The following is a 24512-nucleotide window of genomic DNA, read 5'->3' on the forward strand; positions in this document are numbered from 1 at the left end:
GCACCCAGCCATATCATTGATTTTTGAAAGTTGTAATATGATTCCTTGTCAGTTATTTGTTCATAGACACTAATTCCATAAATCTTTTGATATAACATATAGAACCATTTTAATAGTAAAGTATAAGTTAATTTTTTTTTTCTTACTGGGAATTGAACCCAGGGACACTTAACCACTGAGCTACACCCTAGCCTTTTGAAATTTTTCTTTTGAGACAGTGTCTCACTAAGTTGCTGAGGCTGGCCTGGAGCTTGTGATCCTCCTGCTTTAGCCTCCAAGTAGCTGAGATTATAGGTGTGTGCCACCATGCCAGGCAACTTCTAGTTTCTTTCTCATAACTCAAGGAACGGATCTTTCATAGCTCAGTAGAAAAAAGTGAATGAGTAAATAATACAGCATTTTTATAAGTGTTTATTTTTGTGACAACTTTTAGGTATCAGCATTCTATCAGGTTTACTGTATGGAATGATAGCCCTGAAGAATTTATTCTAAAATGCACTAAAATTTGGGGAATGTTAGAATATTTAATGTTGATCTCAGGGAGTTTAGATTCCTAGCTTCTTGTTTGTCTTATTTATATTTAAATGGAATTTACTTCTGCTTATATTAAAATATTTTAATGCTGCTTACAGCTTTTAGTAATTATTAGTATTACTTGGAAGTTAAGAACATATAGGTATCTTCCTGGATTCAAATCATGTCTGCCATTTACTGTGTATGCCACCTTGAGCAAATTATTACGCACAGCCCTAAATTTCCATATGTGTTAAATGGGAATAATTATAGTACCTATTTTATGTGTTAAGATGAGCATTTTTCAATATTTTAGAAAGTTTGGGGCATAATTTGTTTGTTTTTCAGTACTGGGGAATGAACACAATGTTGTTTTACCACTGAGCTATATCCCCAAGGTTTCTGAACTTGGCATCATCCAGAATGAATCTAACTTCACAATGTTGGGGAAGTTTTACCACGATGGCTTCAGAGTAGACTAACTTTATACTGCACATTTTAAAAAAGACACATTTATTCAGTGTAATGATGAGACTATTACATTTAGCAATCAATAGCATGAGTGGAAAAAAAAAAAAAGGTCTACTTTTTTTTTTTTTTTTTTGTGCGGTGCTGGGGATTGAACCCAGGGCCTTGTGCTTACTCTACCAACTGAGCTATCTCCCCAGCCCCAAGGTCTACATTAAAACCCTTTGTTAAAATGCTTTATACTTTCCACAGAATAGAAACTAAAATAAGTGTTATTCAATTAGTCACAAATACAGTCCTCAAGGTGTTTTGCCCATACATGTGAGTGTTGTCTAAACCACACCTTTATAGCAGCTAGACCCTGCCACCTCTGTGCTTGGCTGAGTTCACAAATCTGTTGTAACGTGAAGCTTCCCTGTCACTTCTCTGGCTCTCCTCTCCTGCTAAGCCTTGTGCCTTCTGCCATTATCATAACTATTGCTGCTGCCAGAATTGCCATAGCCACTTTGGTTTTGTGGTTTGGCAAAGTATTGCCCTGTACCACCATAAAGTCCAGAAAGTTTCCACCCTTCATGGGTCCAAAATCTGATGACTGTTGTAACTGCCAAAATCATTGTAGCTTCCATCACCTCCAAAATTGCTTCTGTCATTACCAAATCCACTGTAGTCATCCCCGCTGCCACCATATCCACCACTACCACAGCTGCCACCAAAGCCACTACAACCATTGAAGTTTCCTCCATGACCAAAATTGTCACTTCCACTAAAACCACCTCCACAACTACCACCAAGGTTTCTAGAACCCCCCCCGCAAAAAAAAAAAAAAAAAAAGACAAAAGTAGGACACACACCATGATGCTCACCTATAATGCCAGGGACTTGAGAGGCTGAAGGAGGAAGATGGTAAGTTTGAGGCCAGCCTCAGCAATTTAGTGAGGCCCTAAGCAACATAATGAGACCCTGTTTCAAAATAAAAAGGGCTGGGGATATAACAGTGGCAAAATGTCCCTGGATTCAATCCCTAGAAAAAAAAAAAAAAAAAAAAAAAAAGTAGATTAATGGACCAGAATGGAGAATATAGACCTATACATATAAAATCAATTAAAATTTTTACATAGGTTCAAAGCAGTTTAGTGGAGAAAGGAGTCTTTTCAACAAATGGTGCTGAAACAACTGGGTATAAGCATATAAAAAAAATTGATCTTTGATTTTTACCTCTACTATATAAAGAATTAGCTCTAAATTGATCATAGAGCTAAATATAAAATCAAAAAATATTTAAAACACTAGAACCAAACAGTGGTATATGCCTGTAATACCAGTGATTTGGGAGGCTGACGCAGAAGGATCAACAGTTAAGGCCCAACTTGGCCACCTAGTAAGACTGTCTCAAAATAAAAAGGGCTAGTGATGTAGCTCAGAGGTAGAATGTGCCATCCTCAGTACCACAAAAAGTAAAAGTAAAATAAATACATAATAAAAATGGCTGGGGTTGTAGCTCAGTAGTAGAGTGCTCCTGGGCTTAATCCCCAGGAACACACACACACACACACACACACACAGATTGCTAAATTTAAGGAAAAACATGTCAATCAATGCATGAGAATTGAGAATCTAGAAGAAACGTCATATCTCTATGGTCAACTTATTTTCAACAAGGCTAACGAGATGTTTCAGTGGGAAAATAATAGGTTTGAAAAAGTGGTGCTGGGGAAATTGGATAGGCAGATGGAAAAGAATGTGCCTTACTTTATTCCAAATACACAATTAACTCCAAATGGATTATAAGCCAATGAGTAAGAGCTAAACATATAAAGATTTGTGAAGAAAATATAGCTATGAAACTTCATTTAAAACAAAAAGGTCAGGCACAGTGGCACATGCCTGTAATCCCAGCGGCTTGGGAGGCTGAAGCAAGAGGATAGCAAGTTCAAAACCAACCTTAGCAATTTAGGAAGACCTTGTCTCAAAATACTGAACAAAGGGCTGGAAATGTTGCTCAATGATTAAATACTCCTGGGTTCAATCCCTGGCACCAAAAAGTATAAATTGTGCACATACAGGGCTGGGGTTGTAGCTCAGTGCCTAGCACTTGTGAGGCACTGGGTTCAATCCTCAGCACCACATAAAAAAAAAAAAAGAAATAAAAGAAAGGTATTGTGTCCATCTACAGCTAAACAAATATTTTTTTAAAAATGCATATATGCTTAACTAGATGCTTCTTGGTCACGAGAAAGGTGGCTCCTAATTCTGGGTTCATGGAAATATAAAAAGCCTAAGCTGAAGACCTTTTTCTAAGAGACTTTATGAATCAGGGTTAGGCTCCTTATTTAAAGATAGAGCCAGTTTTTTGTTAGAGCCCAATTGTACAAAAGTATTAGTTGTTTTTTGTTTCTTTTTTTTTTTTTTAACATTGTCTTATCAAACCACTGTTAAGCAGAAGAAAGCCATGGTAAAAGGAGATAACTGAACTCACTGTTCAAAAGAATGAGAAAAGTTACTTTTTCCTCTCTGTCTGTAGTGATAACCTGGAAGTTACATACTCCAAAGAGGTTATTGACCAGTATATCAAATCAGAATGTAAAAGTGAGCTCTTGCTTTTATTTAAAATTATGTGTTAACATCTGAACATGAATGTTGTTTGTGGTACTTATTTAAGAGATTAATTGAATTGGATCATCATTATGTGATGTCGGGAGCATTGTAATGCAACTATGCCAATAAAATGTAATTTAACTGCCCCAGATATTTTTAAATATTCAGCAACAACAAGAAAAACTTTTCACGTAAGTTTATGCTTTGATTTTTTTCCTTTTTTTTTTTTTTTCTTGTTGTTTGCTTCCTAGGTACTAATTTTAATTTTTATTTGAAAGGGAGCAATGTACAGCTTATTTGTATTCAGTAGTGTATCTCATACATACAGACAAGGCAAGCAGAGATAAGCTGTTTAAATAGTGTTTAATATTGATGGGGGGAGAAAGAAAAAATGTATTACTTAAAAGATATTATACTATATGCATTTTTTTTTTTAATATTTTTTTGTTTTCGGTGGACTCAACCTTTCTTTTATTTTATGTGGTGCTGAGAATCGAACCCAGGGCCTCACACATGCCAGGCAAGTGCTCTACCACTAAGCCACAACCCCAGCCCCACTATATACATTTTCTATACCATTAAATCTTTAAAAGAAATAAAATAAATTTATTCTTGTTAAAAAAAATGCATATATGAATATGTAACTGAATCCTACCAATATGTACAACTAATATGCACCAATTAAAAAAATTGAAAAAGAAAAAAAAATTTCATGGCCTTGAATTTAGTAATGGGTTCTTAGGACTTGAGAAATACAAGTAACAAAAAAACTTAACAAAACAAAAATGAAAACCACTTAGATTAAATTGGACTTAATAAAAAATTTTAGGTCACAGTGATGCAAAGCTAACTAAAACAATTTTCTTCAACTGAAAAACCTTTCAGTTATAACACTAAGTTACATTTGCACCTCTTATTTGGAGACTGAGAAGAGAGGGTTATATTCACTAAAATGTCACAATCTTATAAGCAAAAATAATATGGTATGGCTTAAAACACAATTTAAGAAAATAATTGGCAATCCTATGCTTCTGTTCCCCCCACTACCATCATCATCATCATCATCATCATCATTTTGGCACTGGAAATAGAACTGGGGGATCTTTACCACTGAGCTACATCCCCAGGCCTTTTAAGTTTTTGAGACAGGGACTAACTAAATTGCTGAGACTGGCCTCAAATTTATAATCCTCCTGCCTCAGTTTTCTGAGTTGGTGGGATTACTGATGTGTGCCACCAGGTCGGGCTCCCACTACCATTATTAAGCTATATAAGCTACCACTTGTGAATTTAAAAAAAAAAAAAAAAAAAAAAAATTAGGGCCAGGGATTGTGGCCTGTAATTTCAGCTACACAAGAAGCTAAGGCAGGAGGATCACAAATTCAAGGTCAGCCTGGGCAATTTAGCAAGACCCTGTCTTAAAATAAAAAATGAGAAAGGGCTGGGGGGATAGTAGCTCAGTGGTTAAGTGCCCCTGGGTTCAATCTCCAATACTGAAAGAAAAAAATTTTAATAATACTTTTCTTACTTACGATTTTAGGTAAGACAGATACCCAGGAAAAATAAGACTTATGATTCTAGTTCCTTTTATTTTCTTTTCCAGATTGTCTGTGTCATGAGATTAAGATAAAAAAGACTTTGGATTTATTTGTTTATTTATTGTGGTCAATAATAAAATAGCTGAAATAGGGACTGGTGTGGCTTAGTTTTAGAGCCTTTACCTAATGAGCAAGGCATGAAGCCCTCAGTTCAATCCCTAGCACCACCACCAAAAAAAAAAAAAAAAAATTCTAAATGTAAATGCAAAATGATCATAAGAACTTGTTTTTTTTTTGTGTGTGTGTGTGTGTGGGATAATTTGTGTTTTTAATAAAGCTTTTTCGCCAGGCTTGGTGGCATATACCTGTAATCCCAGTGCCCAGTGGCTAAGGGGGCTCAGGCAGGAGGATCATAAGTGCAAGGCCAGTCTCAGCACATTATTGATGCCCTAAGCAACTTAGTGAGACCCTATCAAAATAAAAAATAAGCATGCCTGTAATCCCAGCAGTTTAGGAGGCTGAGGTAGAAGGATCACAAGTTTGAGGCCAGCCTCAGCAATTCAGCAATGCCCTAAGCAACTTAGTGAGACCCTGTCTCAAAATGAAAAATTAAAAAAGGGCTGGGATATAGCTCAGTGATAAAGTGCCTCTGGGTTCAATCCTCAGTACCAAAAATAAAAAATAAAATAGGGCTGGGGTGTGACTCAGTGGTAAAGTGCCCCTTGGTTCAATTCCCAGTACCAAGAAAAAAAAAAAAAGCTTTCTCTTATTTTCTTTCAGCTTCAAGGTATTGCAGCATGCTGATTGAAGAAGGAGGGTTGCAGCATTTATACAACATCAAAGAACATGAACAGACTGATCCCCATGTTCAACAGATTGCTGTGGCCATTTTGGACAGCTTAGAAAAACACATTGTGCGCCACGGGAGGCCGCCTCCCAGTAAAAAGCAACCTCAGGCTAGACTAAATTAATAGCCATAAATTATTGGATCATTGAACCCACAGGAATTTCCTTGTGATTGGTTCATTGGGAATATCTTGCCCTCTGTGGTGTTTTGGGGGGGTTCTATGACAAGAGTCATAACATGAGTTTGGGATTGATAATGTACACTACTGCCCATGTGAACAGTCTCTAATTTGTCTTGTGATTTTTAACTAATGAGGCAAGAAAGGTCTCTTCCTTCATCATTGCCTTTTAGGAAATTTTCCACATCTTTCAGTGTTTGAACTTACCTGTGCTTGAGATTCTGAAGTTTTATGATAAAATTTGCACGAACCCTTAGGCCAGACTCTTCTGATCTCAGTGTCCCTTCCAATCAATTTGCAGCTTCCCATGAGCTGTTAACCTGATTTCTGGCACTGCTTCAGTTGTAAATTTTATACTGCTTCTGTACAAAATGCCTTTATTCTCTGTGTATCTTTTATAAGATGTCCTTCTTAGTGTGAAAGAATGGAAACCTGAGTTGTCTCCTTTTGGAAGTTACTCACTGTAGCCTGGATGGCCAACAGAAAAATATGTTAGAGGGCTGGGGTTTTATCTCAGTGATAGAGCACTTGCCCAGCATGTGTAAGGCCCTGCGTTCAATCCCTAGTACTGCAAAGACAAAGAAAGAAAGAAAGAAAGAAAGAAAGAAAGAAAGAAAGAAAGAAAGAAAGAAAGAAAGAAAGAAAGAAAGAAAGAAAGAAAGAAAGAAAGAAAGAAAGAAAGAAAGAAAGAAAGAAAGAAAGAAAGAAAGAAAGAAAGAAAAAAAAAAGAAAAAAAAAAAGAAAAAAAAAAAAAAAGAAAGAAAAAAAGAAAGAAAGAAAGAAAGAAAGAAAGAAAGAAAGAAAAAAAGAAAAAAAGAAAGAAAAAAAAAAAAAAGGAAGAGGAATAAAAGAAAGAAAAATAGGGGAAAAAAAACTACTAAGGAAGAATACAGTTTTGGAATTGGGAATTGTTTTCATGGTATAGTTTTTTAAATGGATGAGACTATCCTTCTGGAGACCTTCTGTCTTGAGGCAGTGAGCAGAAGCTGGTTTTCCATATTTGTGGCTGGAAACATGGACTGCTACTTCCTGCACAGACTGCAGGTTACTCTCTACAAATATTTCCCCAAGTATCTCAGTATAAGACAGCATTCTGTGTTTAAACCTAACTGTCTAATTCTCCATTATGTCATAATGTTGTGAAAATGTGAACTTTTAACAAATTGTCTCTGGTTAAACTAGCCATTCTTTTCCCTCTATTTCAATGGCATTTTTGTTCAGTGGAATAGTGACTACTCATGGTGTTGACATACTCTGTTAAATTATAATTGACAACAGTAAATTTTGCCACAAAAAGTTTAATTTGGGCTAGGGTGTAGCTCAGTGGTAGAGTGCTATTTAGTTTGTGCAAGGCCCTGGGTTTAATGCCCCCTAAAAAGTTAAATTTTCTTTTGTTCAAATATATGTCTTCTTAATGTGTACATGTTGGAGAAAAATGTCCACATCTCACTGCCAAAAATGCAAGAGAATTAGATTATTGTTAAATGTTTAGATACAATGATTATAGTTGCTGTGGATAAAAGGAAATATTTTTGATGAATTATTTTTAGACAATTGCCCTTTCCTTAAGAGACTTGACACAGTATAGTAAAGAATCAATTATCATGATATCAATAACTGCACTTAGGAGGCAACAAGTCACATGAAAACATAAATTCCATTTAAATTTTTACTTTGTAAATAAGGTTCACCTGCAATCTCAGATTACTACATTTTTTTCATAGGTGGACAAAATGTTTTCAGTAGAGATTTTAAATGGAATGTTTAAATTACAGTTGTTTTTTCTCAAAAGCATCTTAGTTTAGAAGTAAACTGGTTTGATAATATGCAGGTAACATTTTTGACACACACATTTATCCCATTATCACAATAATCAGTTTTCAGTGTTTTTAAGTTCCTTCATGAGTATGAAAACTGAGTTACATTAAAAGAAAACAAATATTTAGAACCATTAAAAGCATATTAAATTGTGTTTTAATTCTAACTTAATTGGCTTAAAGGAATTTTTACAGATATAAGATGGATTTTTACAGATAATTTCAGAGAAAATGGAAAATTCTTTTAAATTTCCTTTCCCTTTTTTCTTCTCTCCTTCATCCTCATTATTATTATTTTTATTTTATACTGGGGATTGAACTCATGGGTGTTTTTACCATGGAGGTATATCCTAGCTCTTTTTATTTTTCACTTTGAGACAGGGTTTTGCTAAGTTGCTTAGGACCTCTCTAGTTTACTGAGACTGACCTTGACTTTGGGCCAAGGGATCCTACTGCCTCAGCCTCCCCAGTCACCAGAATTATAGACATGACCTCCACACTTTGTCTCCCTTTTTTATTAGTTTCTTAAGGCAAAATTCAGAAAATAGGATGGCCTACAATAACTTGAAAGTTGCTAGCTCTGTTGACAATTTTCAAGTCTGTTTTGTGTAGTGAAGGGATATCCTATTCGAGAAATTTGTCTTCACATTTTTTTAAATTCATTTTTATTGTAAACAAATGGGATACATCTTGTTTCTCTGTTTGTACATGAAGTAGAGGCATACCATTTGTGTAATCATACATTTACCTAGGGTAATAGTTTTTGCTTCATTCTGTTATTTTTTTTTTCTCCCCCCTACCCCTCTTATCCCTCTATAGAGTTCCTCCTTCCTCCATTCTTGCGCCCTTCCCACCCCCTTCACCTTTGTTTTACACTGTTCAAGGCAACTGTGTATGTTCCCTGTTAGGCTATTGCTAGGTTTTTGTCTTCCTAAAAATGTACAGAAAATAGTAAATCCCTTCTTTATTCAGAATAAATATGAAGACTCAAAAAAATATTTAAAGTTAAATTTACTATTTTGAGTATCTATAATGGCCAGATCTGAGTCTTAAAAGCAAAACAAGCACATCTCAAATGTATAAAAAATTTGGTGCCTTTCTGTTAGAATGGTTCTTAAAATTGTGTTTATAATTAAGGCATAGAATTAACTGTAAGATCTTGAATCTGGTTGAAATATAATGGTTGTATATATTGAAATTATGAGATATAACTGACCAGTCTCTACAATTAGTATCTGAGGCTTCTTTTTTGCAGCTGTAGACTAGAATGTACCAGTACTTGGTACCTTCAAAGTTTACCTTTTGGTGGCTTAGAGGTGCTGTTCCAAGCACAGCTTAGACTAGAGTTGAACACTCAAATCATTAGTATTCTTAGATATTATTAAACATCACTAGATCAGTTCACAAGCAACAGCAAGGTTTGGATCTACTAAAGGAAATGGAATTAGATTTTTTAGATTATAACGGTATGTGTGGGTGTCATTGAGTAAGACAAGAACAGAGTAGAACAGATATAATTAAGGCATCTTATTCTTTGCATCAAGTTGTGCTATAGTCTTTATATTCTAAAAACATTTCTTTTGGGTTGAGGGTATAGCTCAGCTCAATAGTTTTAGCATACACAAGGCCCTGGGGTTCAGACCCTAGCACCAAAAAGAAAAGAGTATTAATTTTTTTTTCTTTTTGTAGTTAAAAAAGAAGCATAAATCAGTACTAACGGGGGTTATTTATACTCTAACCCCGCATGCAATGGCTACTGATCTAGGTTGAGGATTTTTAGAAAGCGTATCAGACCCACAATTCCTGGAGTTGACCATGAATATTGCTGCTTATCATCCCTGGACAGAAATGCCATTACTAGAAGTGGATTTCCCAAAGTGGGAGTGAATAAGGTTACTATGGGAGTTTGCTTTTATGATATCTTTTATTTTCAAACTTCTGAAAATTCAAAGATTCATATTAAAACTATTAATCCTATATATCCAGTTTAAGAAGTTGTTCTTACACATGAGTCCTTTTGTGTTGACCTATTTTTCCCCTAGGCACTTTAGTTTGGCTGCATTTTTATTATGCTATGTATGTATCAAAGTATCATTGGGCCATCTTCCATCCCCTTTGAGCAAATCTTAATGAAAACATTTTATGTGCCAAATTGGGGTAAATTAATGAACCACAAGTTTGGCCTAGTATTTTTATTTTTTGTTTCATTTTGTTTCATTGGGCTTAGTGTTTTAAAATGCATTACCCCCAAAAAACACTGTGAAGTGGTGCTCAAGGAACAGAGGTAGCAGAAATGTACTGTTTTATATATGTTAAAATGCACCCCTCTCCTGCCCTCTAATGGTATGTTTACATATTTGTTTTTTGTACAACTTTAAAAGGGGTATAAACAGTATTATTTAATTGAAGGCTTAAGTTAAAGACAGTGTCATATTGTCAGCTGATATGGGCTTTTCCAATTTTATCTGTTATGTTATTTATTGGGGGACTTTGTACATCTATGGCTTCAAAATTGCTCTAAAAAAGCTTTCAGAGAGGTTTGCAAACTTTTGGTTTCCCTCTTAAATCCACTGTAGCAGTTTTGAATGATTATGGATACAGAATGCTAGACTTTACCATTTGCTGTGTGTTCACATTTTTTAAAAAAAAATTTTTTTTGGTTGTACATGGACACGATGATACCTTTATTTTATTTTTATGTGGTGCTTAGGATCAAACCCAGTGCCTCACACATACTAGGCAGACACTCTACCACTGAGCTACAACCCCAGCTCATGTGTTCACATTTTTAATTTTCAGTGTTATCTATTTATTTTAGGAATAATGTAAAGTCAACTTTGGTGATGAAAATAGCAGTATGATAGGAAAATTTGCAGATTGGGCTTCAAATGAGTGATTGCTTTACCTTACTTAGTATTACATAGACTTTGCATGACATGGTATACTCCTAATTATGCATTCTTTGGTTTCCAAATCAGTCTTAACCCATGACACTTTTATGTTAACTGGCTAGTGGCCTAAGAAGGAACTTATTCTAAGAAAGAACTGATTCTGCCTGTTTGTCCCCTGCCCCGCTTTTTTTTAGTAAATCATGCAAAGATCAGTGCTGTTTCTCATTACCCTGAATGAAGTAAAAGCTCTCTTGGACAGCACAGCCTAACTTTAAAGCCAGACAGGAAACTAGTGTGATGGTAGCACCCACCTGTGATCCCAGTAACTCTGGAGGCCGAAGCAGGAGGATTGCAAGTTCAAGACCAGCATCAGTAGTTTAGTAAGATCCTGTTTCAAAGTGAAAAATAAAAAGGACTGGGGATGTAGCCTAGTGGTAAAGAACTCCTGAGTTCAACTCCCAGTGCTGAGGGAAAAAAAATTCAGAGCTGGGCATGGTGGTGCACTTCCATAGTCACAGCTACTCTGGAAACTGAGGTGGGAGAATTAGCTTGAGCCTACGAATTGGAGACCAGCTTGGGCAACATTGAGACCCCATCTCATAAAAACATTTTTTTAAAAAAATCCAAATTTATCAAAATTATGGGAAGTAAAAAATCTAGTTCATTAATAGTCTGATTAATTTGGGGCTTACTTAGGGCAAAACTGTTCAAATTGGGTTCTTGTATATTTAATCAGCTTTGAACCAAGAAGGCACTTAGCTAGTGGAAGCTGAGATGCTTTCATAAAAGGAAATTATTGAGAGCATTTTCCCTCTAAAAATAAGAGACTGTTATGTGAAGATTAATACTCAGATATATCTGCAAGAATACAATTTTTAAAAATCCCTGATTTATATAGGATTTCTTCTGTCAAATCCTCACTGACTTATATGAGAAAAGCTATCTTTTGCTTGAATTCTGAAGGAACAATTCAGCTCCTTTCAAAGGATATGAAAAATTGATTGGAAAGTGTAATGTGTGTACATTTTAAAGACTCTCAATTATCTGGATTGGAGGCATTGTTTTCATTATGGCCAGATGAATGGGAGTATTCTGTATATGAATCATGCTATATTTTAAATCAGGACATCGCTTAAGTATTAATGTGTGTACAGATTTTTGTTTTGGATTTTTTTTCTTGCCTAAATAAATGTTAAGCAGATTTTATGTAATGTGTGTCTTGTCTATTTTGGTTCTGGTCATTTGCTTTAAAATTAAATATTAATGTGCCTGGATGTGGTAGCACACACCTGTAATTCCAGCATCAAGAAGCTGAGGAAAGAGGATCCCAAGTTTGAGGCCAACTCAGCAGTTTAGTGAGGACCTAAGCAATTTAGTAAGACACTGTCTCAAAGAATAAAAAGGATTGGGATGGGACTCAGCACCCTGAGTTTAATCCCCATACCAAAATATAAAATAAAATAAATAAAGTAATGTTAATGCAAGCTTTGGGTTCTGGGCTCCTTAATCATCTACTTGCAGCAGCTGCTTTCTGAAAAGGCCTTAGTTTGCCAGGTATGTGCCACTGCCAGGCATGGTGGCCTGTAATCCCAGCAACTGGGGAAACTGAGGCAGGAGGATAATAAATTCAAAGCCAGCCTCAGCAATTTAGGAACACCCTAATTAGTTTAGCAAGACCCTGTCTCAAAATAAAAAATGAAAAAGGACTGGGGATGTGACTGTGGTTAAGTGCCTTTAGGTTCAATCCATAGTACTAAGAAATAAAAAAAAATTAAAAATTAAGGGAGAAGAATAAATGTTAAATATTATTTAACAGTATATTCCAAACCCAGTTCACAGTGCTTAATCCAAACTGGACACCTATTGAACAATCCAAGATCATTCAGTAATACCTGGGTTCACCTTCAGGCAAATATTGAGATAATTGGTATAATACAGATTGCTGAGTGCAGTGGCGCATGCCTGTAATTCTAGTGACTCGGAAGGCTGAGGCAGGAGGATTGTAAGTTCAAGACCAGCCTCAGCAATTTAGGGGAGCCATAAACTACTTAGTGAGACCCTGTCTCAAAAAATAGAAAGGACTGAGGATGTGGCTCAGTGGTTAAGCGCCTCTGTGTTCAATCCCCGGTAGCAAAAACAAAAAACAACTATCTATATAGGGGGAAAGAGAGATTGTTTAAGTGCATTTAGTGAGGGGGATTACCAAAAATACAAAGTATTTGTGATTTTAGTTTCAGAACTTTTGAGTTAAAGAAGATAATTCTTAGGTAAATTGATTGCTTAAATCACAGGTCATTGTAGCAACAGACTGCACTCCCATTCTTATTTCCATACAGTGGGTCCCATCCACCATTTTATAATAGGATAACCTGATATTTCTTAGATCTCTGACAGAATGTGATTAAGCATCAAATATATGCTACAGGAAAAAAAGAACATGCAACGAGGAAGTGACTCAGTTGGTAGAGTGCTTGCCTTGTAAGCACAAGGCCCTGGGTTCAATTCCCCAGTACCACAAAAAAAAAAAAAAGAATGACATTATAGGAGCTGAAGAAATAGCTCATTTGGAGAGTGGTACCCTAGCGCTCAAGGGCTACGGTTTGAGTCCCCAGCGCCTCCCAGGAAAAAAAATGACATTATAGCCAGGCACAGTGGTGCATGCCTGTAATCCCAGCACCTTGGGAGGCTGAGACAGGAGGATTGCAAGTTCAAAGTTAGCCTCAGCAATGGTGAGGTGCTAAGCAACTCAGTGACACCCTGTCTCTAAATAAAATACAAAACAGGGCTGGAAATGTGGCTCAATGGTAAAGTGCCTCTGAGTTCAATCCCCAGTACCAAAAAAAAAAAAAAAAAAAAAAAAAAAAAAGAATGACATAGAGCAGCATCACTATTTAGATACTGCTTATATACAATTGGCAATAAAAAGTCACTACAGATACTACTGCTTCACTAATAAACCAAGTGAGATTATATGTGTTAGGGTGATTGTAGAGCTCATTATTTGTTTCTGTTTTGCAGCACTGGGGATTGAACCCATGGGCACTCTACCACTGAGCTATGTTCCCAACCCTTTTTAAAATTCTTTGTCTTGAGATAGGAGTCTCACTAAATTATCCAGGCTGTCTTCAAACTTGTAATCCTTCTGCTTCAGCCTCTCAAGTAGTTGGGATCACAGGCATGAGCCACTGCTCTGGCATCTTTGGCTGTATTTTAACCAATCAAGCTGAGCTTAGTGGGGCACATCTGCCATTTCAGCCACTCGGGAGGCTGAGGCAGGAGGATTGCAAGTTCAAGGCCAGCTTCAGCAATTTAGGAAGACCTTGCCTAAAAAATAAATAAATAAAAAGGGGGGGTTTTCGAGATGGCGGAATAGAGGAGGTCACTTTTTTGACTGCTCTGTGGAGTGAAACCAAGAAAGAGCAGCTTCTCAGCAAGGAAGGTGAGTGAACAAAAAAAGTTGGGGGAATTTACTGGAATTTAAAACTGGATATTCAAAGCAGATCAGGGACTCAGCCTGACTAATCACTCCCTGCCTCTGGGGCCCTCACATCGACTGACTGCTCCCCGCCACCAGGACCCCCATACTGAGTGATTGCACCCCGCCTCCAGGAACCCGCAACCAGACTGACCACACCCCACCTCTAGGACCCCTGCCCGACCAACTGCACCCCACCCCCAGGACCTCCAGCCGACCATTCCCACACCCTGAGCTGCAGCTCCACATTTGCCAACACACTTGGAAGCCAGAGCAGCCATCTTGGATAATCTTGGAAGCCATATCTCTCATCTTTAGGTGGGGCAAATCTCATCCTGAGCTGCCTGCTAGAGACTTGAAGCTCATTGTCACTTACCTCTCATGCATCAGGCTACTGAAGACTGGGAGGTTTGAATACTATATGACTGTTATAGTGTAGATTTTCTTATTTCTTCTCATTGAAAAATTTTAAGTTTTTATTTCTTTACTTTTCTCACTCTCTTTTCCTTTTGTTTACCTGTTCCCTCAGAGTCTCTTTCTCCCTTTTTGCATGCTAACAACCAACTTCATTTGATTACGCTATCACTCTTTCTATGATCTAGAACTTCTATATATTATTTTCTTATTCCATTAACAGCTACATCCTACACCCCTCCCCATCTTCTTTGTCCTCCATTAGAAACTGCAGACCTTATTGCAAATCTATTTGTTATACTGAAGATAATAATTGAATTCATTCTGTTTATTATGACAACATCGCTAATATACTCATAAGGGCTATTTGGTTTAGGGTTGCATATTGTCTGAACTGGGCATGGCTAATATTGATCTCCCCCTTAAAGAAAAGGTTTGGAAACCTATAGGGTCACCATAAGCCTATAGGGGGGAAACTGCAATACCCCAGATCTGCACTGCTAGAGGGGAAGATACATGAACAACATGAAAAAACAAGGGAAGAAAATGATCCAAACAAATCTAGATTATATATTAATAGAATCCAATGACAGTATGGTAGAAGAAATGTCAGAAAAGGACTTCAGATTATACATGATTAAGATGATTCGTGAAGCAAAGGATGAGATAAGAGAGAAAATGCAGGCAATGAATGATAATATCAAAAAGCTGAAAGAGCACCTGCAGGAAGCAAAAGATCATTTCAACAAAGAGAGATTCTAGAAAAAAAAAACAAAAACAAAACAACAACAAAAAAAACAGGAATCCTTGAAATGAAGGAAACAATAAACCAAATAAAAAACTCAATGGAAAGCATCACCAACAGACTAGACTACTCGGAAGACAGAACCTCAGACAATGAAGACAAAATATTTAAACTTGAAAATACAGTTGCCCAAACAGAGAAGATGGTAAGAAATCATGAACAGAATGTCCAAGAATTGTGGGACTTCATAAAAAGACCAAATTTAAGAATTATTGGGATTGAAGAAGGCACAGACATACAAACCAAAGGAATGAACAACCTATTCAATGAAATAATCTCAGAAAATTTCCCAAACCTGAAGAATGAAATGGAAAATCAAATACAAGAGGCTTACAGAACACCAAATGCACAAAATCACAACAGATCTACACCAAGGCACATTATAATGAAAATGCCTAACATACAAAATAAAGATAGGATTTTGAAGGCTGCGAGAGAAAAGTATCAGATTACGTATAAGGGGAAACCAATATGGATATCAGCAGATTTCTCAGCCCAGACTTTAAAAGATGGAAAGGCCTGGAACAACGTATTTCAAGCTCTGAAAGAACATGGTTGCCAACCAAGAATTCTATACCCAGCAAAACTAACCTTCAGATTTGAGGATGAAAATAAAATTCTTCCATGATAAACAAAAGTTAAAAGAAATTACAAATAGAAAGCCTGTGCTACAGAATATTCTCAAAAAATATTCCATGAGGAGGAAATGAAAAACAACAATGTAGTTCAGCAAATGGAGGAACTATCTTAGAGAAAAACCATTCAAAGGAGAAATCAAGTCAAGTTAAAAACCAAAAATAAGCCAAATGACTGGGAATACAAATCATTTTTCAATAATAACCCTGAATGTTAATGGCCTAAACTCATCAATCAAAAGACATAGACTGGCAGAATGGATTAAAATGAAAGACCCAACAATATGCTGCCTGCAAGACACTCATCTCATAGAAAAAGACATCCACAGACTAAAGGTGAAAGGATGGGAAAAAAATTACCATGCACCCAGACTCAGTAAAAAAGCAGGGGTTTTCATCCTTATTTCAGATAAAGTGGACTTCAAGCCAAAGTTAGTCAGAAGGGATAAAGAAGGACATTTCATACTGCTTAAGGGAACCATAAATCAGGAAGACATAATGATAGTAAATATTTATGCCGCAAACAATGGTGCATCGATTTACATCAAACAAATCCTTCTCAATTCCAGTAATCAAATAGACCACAATACAATAATTCTGGGTAACTTTAACACACCACTGTCACCACAGGATACATCTTCCAAACAAAAACTAAACAAAGAAACCATAGAACTCAATAACACAATCAATAACTTAGACTTAACAGACATATATAAAATAGTCCAGGGGCTGTGGAGATAGCTCAGTTGGTAGAGTGCTTGCCTTGTAAGCACAAGGCCCTGGGTTCAATCCCCAGCACCCCCCAAAAAATAAAATAGTCCACCCATTAATGAGTAAATTCACTTTCTTCTCAGCAGCACATGGAACCTTCTCAAAAATAGACCATATGTTATGCCACAAAGCAGCCCTTAGGAAATGCAAAAAAATAGAGATACTGCCTTGTGTTCTATCAGATCATAATGGACTGAGAGTAGAAATCAATGACAAAATAAAAAACAGAAATTACTCCAACACCTGGAGACTAAATAATATGCTATTGAATGAAACATGGATAACAGAAAACATCAGGGAAAAAGATTAAAAAATTCTTAGAGGTCAATGAGAATGACGATACAACATATCAAAAATCTCTGGGACACTATGAAAGCGGTACTAAGAGGAAAATTCATTGTATGGAGCGCATTCCAGAAAGAATGAAAAGTCAACAACTAAATGACCTAACATTACAGCTCAAAGCCCTAGAAAAAAGAACAGAACAACACCAAAAGTAGAAGACAGGAAATAATTAAAATCAGAGCTGAAATCAATGAAATTGAAACAAAAGAAACTATTCAAAAAATTGACAAAACAAAAAGTTGGTTCTTTGAGAAAGTAAACAAAATAGACAAACCCTTAGCCATACTAACAAAGAGAAGAAGAGAGAAAACTCGAATTACTAAAAGTAGTGATGAAAAAAGAAATATCATGACAGACACCACTGAAATACATAACATAATGAGAAGCTACTTTGAAAATCTATATTCCAACAAAATAGAAAACACCAAAGACATTGACAAATTTCTAGAGACAGGCTCCTCCCAAGCTGAACCAGGAGGACATACACAATTTAAACAGATCAATATCAAGCAATGAAATAGAAGAAGCCTTCAAAAGCCTACCAACCAAGAAAAGTCCAGGACCAAATGGATTGTCAGCCGAGTTCTACAAGACCGTCAAAGAAGATCTCATTCCAATGTTTCTCAAAGTATTCCAGGAAATAGAAAAGGAGGGTGTTAGGGGCTGCTGCCCTGAGGGCCCGCAGTGGCGGTAAGCCTCACCCAAAAGATGGCGCCAAGCAGAAAACAAGAAGTGCCTACCATTGGCTGACAGGTATCTTCCGAGTCTGTGCATAGCTCGTGATCAGCTCATGTCCTCAGTAACTGTTACTAAGTGTCCACGAGACAAATGCCTGACCCACTATATAATTGGCTAATACACCCTATAAAGCTAGCATACACAGTCCCAAGGAAGAAAGAAGAACCAGGCACTCGGCTCAGAGCTCTTCCATCAAAATAAAGACCTTAAAACTCCATTTGAGAGCCGAGTCTTCATTGTACTCACTGGACGAGACAGGAGGGTACCCTACCAAACTCATTCTATGAAGCTAATATCACCCTCATACCAAACCAGGCAAAGACACATCAAGGAAAGAAAATTTTAGACCAATATCCTTGATGAATATAGACACAAAGATCCTCAACCAAATACTGGCAAACTGTATCCAAAAACATATCAAGAAGATAGTGCACCATGATCAAGTGGGGTTCATCCCAGGAATGTTGGTTCAACATCCGTAAATCAATAAATGTAATTCATCATGTCAATAGACTTAAGGATAAGAATCATATGGTTATTTCAATTGACGCAGAAAAGTGTTCAACAAAATACAACATCCACTTCATGCTAAAAACACTAGAAAAAATAGGAATAGTAGGAACATATCTGAACATTGTAAAGGCTATTTATGCTAAGCCCACAGCCAACATCATTCTTAATGGAGAAAAACTGAAAGCAATCCCTTTAAAAACAGAAACAAGATAGGGATGCCCTCTTTTGCCACTTCTATTCAACATCGTCCTTGAAATACTAGCCAGAGCAATTAGGCAGACTAAAGAAATTAAAGGAATACGATCAGGGAAAGAGGAACTCAAGCTGTCACTATTTGCTGATGACATGATTCTCTATTTAGAGGATCCAAAAAACTCCTCCAGAAAACTTTCTAGACCTCATCAATGAATTCAGTGAAATAGCAGGATATAAAATTGACACACATAAATCTAAAGTATTTTTACACATAAGCGATGAAACATCTGAAAGGGAAATGAGGAGAACAACTCCATTTGCAATAGCTTCAAAAAAATAAAATAAAATACTTGGGAATCAATCTAACCAAAGAGGTGAAAGATTTCTACAATGAAAACTACAAAACACTGAAGAAAGAAATTGAAGAAGACCTTAGAAGATGGAAAGATCTCCCATGTTCTTGGATAGGCAGAATTAATATTATCAAAATGGCCATACTTCCAAAGGCACTATACAGATTTAATGCAATTCTGATTAAAATCCCAAAGACATTTCTCATAGAAACAGAAAAAGCAATCATGAAATTCATCTGGAAGAACAAAAGACCCAGAATAGCCAAAGCAATCCTGGGCAGGAAGAGTGATGCAGGAGATATCATTATACTAGACCTTAAACTCTACTATAGAGCAATAGTAACAAAAACAGCATGGTACTGGCACCAAAATAGACAGGTAGATCAATGGTACAGGATAGAAGACACGGGGACATACCCACATAAGTACAGCAACCTCATGCCAAAAACTTACAATGGAGAATAGATAGCCTCTTCAACAAATGGTGCTGGTAAAACTGGAAATCCATATGCAGTACAATGAAATTAAACCCCTATCTCACTCCCTGTACAAAACTCAGCTCAAAATGGATCAAGGATCTAGTAATTAGACCTGAGACCCTTCACCAAATAGAAGAAGAAGTAGGCCCAAATCTCCATCACTTTGGCTTAGGACCAGACTTCCTTAAGAAGACCACCATAGTGCAAGAAATAAAAGCAAGAATCAATAAATGGAATAGAGTCAAACTAAAAAGTTTTTTTGTCAGCATAGGAAATGATCAATAATGTGAAAAGAGAGCCTATAGAGTGGGATAAAATCTTTTCCACACCTTTCAGATAGAGCACTCATCTCCAAAGTTTATAAAGAACTTAAAAAACTTTACACCCAAAATACAAAGAACCCAATCAATAAATGGGCTAAGGAAATGGGCAGACACATCACAGAAGATATATAGGTGATCAACAAATAAATGAAAAAGTGCTCATCATCCCTAGTAATTAGAGAAATGCAAATTAAAATCACCCTAAGATTTCATCTAACTCCAATTAGAATGGCTGTTATTAAGAAGACAAGCAATTGGGCTGGGGAGATAGCTCAGCTGGTAAAGTGCTTGCCTCAAAATCACAAGGCCCTGAGTTTGATCCCCAGTACAGCAAAAAAAAAAAAAAAAAAAAAAAAAAAAAAAAAAAAAAAGACAAGCAATAATAAGTGTTGGCATGGATGTGGGGAGAAAGAAACACTTGTACATTGCTGGTGGAGTTGCAAATTGGTACAGCCACTCTCAAAAGCAGTATGGAGATTCCTCAGAAAATTTGGAATGTACCCTCCATTTGCCCCAGCTATCCCACTCCTCAGTCTATACCCAAAAGACTTAAAATCAGCATACTACAGTGATGCAGCCACATCAATGTTCGTAGCTGCTCAATTCACAATAGCTAAATTGTGGAACCAACCGAGATGCCCTTCAATTGACAAATGGATAAAGAAACTGTGGTATATATACACTATGGAATATTACTCAGTCATAAAGAATAGTAAAATTATGGCATTTGCTGGTAAGTGGATGAAGTTGGAAAATATCATGCTAAGTGAAATAGGGCAAGCCCAGAAAACCAAAGGCTGAATGTTTTCTCTGATAAGTGCATGACAATATATAATTGAGGGGCGGGGAATGGGTGGGCAAGAGAAGAATGAAGGAACTTTGGATGGTGTAGAGGAAAAAGGGGTGGGTTGGGGTGGGGTATGGAAAGATAGTAGAATGAAACAGACAGTATTACCCTATGTATATGTATGATTACATGAATGGTGTGAATCTACATTGTGTAGAACCATAGAAATGAAAAGTTGTACCTCATTTGTGTACAATGAATCAAAATGTGTCTGTAAAAATAAAAAATATTTTAATTAAAAAAAAGATATTGAATTGACAAAAAAGAAGTTATAGATGTTAAAAATATGATTGATAATTTAGACTTAACAGAAATATAGAATATTTCATCCATCAATGACTGATTTCACTTTCTTAACAGCACACAGATCCTTCTCTAATATAGATCATATTATGAAAGTTATTACATATGTTGGCATGCAATTCTAATATTACCTTAATATTTTTTTAGCATCTATAGGTTTATTTTGATAGTTCCCTTTCCGTTGCTATTAATTTTTGTGTTCTTGCTTTTTTCTTGATTAGACTTGTTTGATTTTTATAAAATTCAGAATTATTTTTTCTCTATTTCATATATTTCTGCTCCAACTGGTATTTTTTCCTTCCTACTACATAATCTGAAAGTAATTTGATTATTATTCTAGCTTCTTTCTGATACAAATACTTTGTTATAAATGTTAATCTAGTACTGTTTTATTCCAGAGATCCTGATATTTTAAGCTTTTCGCTTATTATCACTTTTATCATCAAAACACTTTATATTTACTTTTCTTGTGCTTTCTGCCTTGATCTGAGATATTTATTAGTGTGCTATTTATTTTTAAAACAGTTGACATGTGGGGATGGGGTTCTATGTATCTTAAGGTGATTGATGTCAAATGTAGTAATTCATGCAGGAAACTGTATGATATCAAATTTTAAAAAAAGTAATAGAAATGCTTTTTATATTGATTGGTTACATACATGTCAAAACTCAGATTGCATATTTCAAATATGTGCATTTTATTGTACTTCAATTTTACTTCAATAAAGCTATTGGAAAAAAACTAAAATAAAAATGGATGTGACTCAGTACTTAAGGGTCCTGAGTTCAAGCTCTGGTATAATAAACTAAAACCAAAATCGAATAATTTGTTGATCTGAATTGTATACAGCCATCACATTTTAAAAAAAGACAAAAGAGAAGCTGAGGGTAGTGATGCACATCCGTAATCCCAGCTACATGGGAAAGTGAGGCAGTGCAAGTTCGAGGCTACCTTGGATAACTCAGTGAGATCCTGTCTCAAAATAAAAAGAACGGCTGGGGATGCTGGGCAAGGCGGCCCTTGCCTGTAATCCCAGTGGCTCCGGAGGATGAGACAGGAAGATCCTGAATTCAAAGACAGCCTCAGCAACCTCGAGGTGTTAAGCAACTCGGTGAGACCCTGTCTCTAAAAACAATACAAAATAGGACTGGGGATGTGGCTCAGTGGTTGAGTGCCCCTGAGTTCAATCCCAGGTATCCAATAAAACAAAACAAAACAAAACTGCTGGAGATGTAGGTCAATACTAGAGAGCAGCAGGGATTAATCCCCAGTACCAAAAAGAAAAAGACAAAAGAAAGGAGGTTGAGTGGTAGGGTTCAAGCTTAGCTTTTTTCAGGCCCTGGAAACACCAGCACCGAAACAAAGAAGAAGAAAAAGAAAAAAAAATTCCTCATTCTTCTTCCCACACTTTCAGTTTTGTTTTTTTATGTTGACCTACCTGGTGACAATCTTCCTTTCTTCTCCTTTACCTTTCTAGTTCCTATTCCCATACTCAGTCTGCATCACAAAAATACAATGGACTGATCTGTCTGCATAACTTCTCAAACTGAGGAGGGGAATGGCAGAAACCATATGGAATCACTTGAATCATTTTGTCTCATAATTTAAGATTCTAATGCAATCTCTAAACTCAGTCTCTTTTTGGGGGAAAGGTGCTGGGGATCAAACCCAGGGCCTTATGCTCTACTGCCTGAACCATCTCCCCAGCCCCCTAAACTCAGTCTTTATGTAGTTTCAAGTCTATGAAAGGGGAGGTCATAGGATGGGAGTAACCATAAGAACTTTCAGCTTCCATAAGCCCACCTTTGGATCAGGGTTGGACACATGGCACCCCTGATGAGATGTTGCAGGTGAATGGCTTCGGTGCATACAGCAGGATAGCTATTTAAAGTCATTTTGCAATGGCACAGTCAAGCACAGCCTCTGAAGAATGTCTTTTCAGACTGGGATATGAATCTAAGAGCTAAGAAAACACAACAGTGAATCTTGGCTCTTCCATCACATTACATTTATACTTGTTATAAAAGGAACTGTTTACAGCCACGTCTCTAGAACATGATTATCATATTTGAATATGGAAAATAAGGGTTACTTAACATATTTTCTGATTAATCATGGATCTCATCAATTCAGTCTTTTTTTTTTGAAACATAGATATGAAAATTGCTTTTATTTTACATGCTAAGAGTAGAAATATGACCCCTATGCAATGCAAGATTTGCAATGAAGCTGAAAATGGACAAGATATTGGCATTCCCATCTATTATAACTGGGCCAGAACTTCAGTTACCAACTGAAAAAATAAATAAGAGGTCAGCAGGCATTTGCCCTCCACCCTGAGTGCATTCCACAGTAAAAACTATGTGCGGGGCTGGGGTTGTGGCTCTGTGGCTGGCGCTTGCCTAGCATGTGTGGGGCACTGTATTCAATCCAAAGCACCACATAAAAATAAATAAAATAAAGGAAAAACAAAACAAAACCGTGTGCAAATGACCTAAAGGTGTAATGCCTCATGGTTTAGAATTCATAGTTACACAATTAAAAAAGATTCGATTGGGCCATGGCAGTATGTCCTTGAAATTGAAGCCCATTGTAGGACAATGGCTCAAGGAAGAAGGAAATCACATTTGGACCAAAAGAAACTGTATAAAATTTCATATTTTTCAAGATCAGCAACTAGTGCTGTAAGGCCCCCAAAAAGGAAACCCCAACTCTGTCCCATGGATGGACGGCAACCCCAATCAACCGCAGGAGGCGTCACTTGATGCAAACCGCAAGAGGTGTTTATTCCAGCGCGCTGGGACCAACTCCAGGAGTCGAGTCCCTAGCAGAAAATCTTGTAGGTTTATAAAGGCAGAAACCATACATCGGGAGGGGTCACACATGAAAGGGAAAAGGGGGGACAAAGCTGCCGGGAAATTTCAAAGGGGGGTCTGGGTTTGCTGATAACATACAACATGTTTCACAATGTTTTACAATAGGGCGTAGATTCTGGTCAATAGTTTCTGGTAATCATTGTGTTTGATCACTATCTGGCTATCTGGCTCAATTTACCCTTTTATTCTCTGGGGCTGTTTCTTGGAACAGCTTTAAGGGCTTTGTTCCCATTCCTGGGAGGGTGACCTTAGGGAGTTGAGATGACTGGGAGGGTGACCTTAGGGAGTTAAGATAACTGGGAGGGTGACCTCAGACATCTTAAAAAAATGTCCATTCTTTCATTTCCCCATTTTCTTTTCTGGTAAGTTCTAATCATGGAACTTCTGTCTCTATATACTCTTCTCCAAAGCTATTTCCTTGGCGGAGGGACTGGTATTGTTGCCTGAGCATTAGTACCTGTACAGCACTTATTCTTTCCCTGATGAAGGTGACTAGGTGATTTCGGGCAGGCAAGAGCCGAGGGGGCGGGCCACCAATTAGCAGTCCCTTGTTTGCAGTCCTTGATAAACAGTCCTTGATAAAGGCAGGTAA

General features: G+C 36.8%; 1 protein-coding gene across 4 annotated transcripts in view; it reads left to right on the top strand.

Moving 5' to 3' along the window:
- Positions 1 to 12053, top strand: part of ZYG11B (zyg-11 family member B, cell cycle regulator) — an 88646-nt gene extending 76593 nt beyond the window's left edge. For all 4 annotated transcript variants that reach the window (XM_079142080.1, XM_079142077.1, XM_079142078.1 and 1 more), the window contains exon 14: positions 5895 to 12053. In XM_079142080.1, coding sequence (XP_078998206.1) covers positions 5895 to 6085 — 191 coding nt within the window. In that variant the 3' untranslated portion in view covers positions 6086 to 12053. The remainder of the gene's footprint in view (positions 1 to 5894) is intronic.
- Positions 12054 to 24512: the final 12459 nt, after the last annotated feature.

Source organism: Sciurus vulgaris (assembly GCF_902686455.1).
Source record: "Sciurus vulgaris genome assembly, chromosome: 1".
Classification (NCBI taxonomy): Eukaryota; Metazoa; Chordata; class Mammalia; order Rodentia; family Sciuridae; genus Sciurus; species Sciurus vulgaris.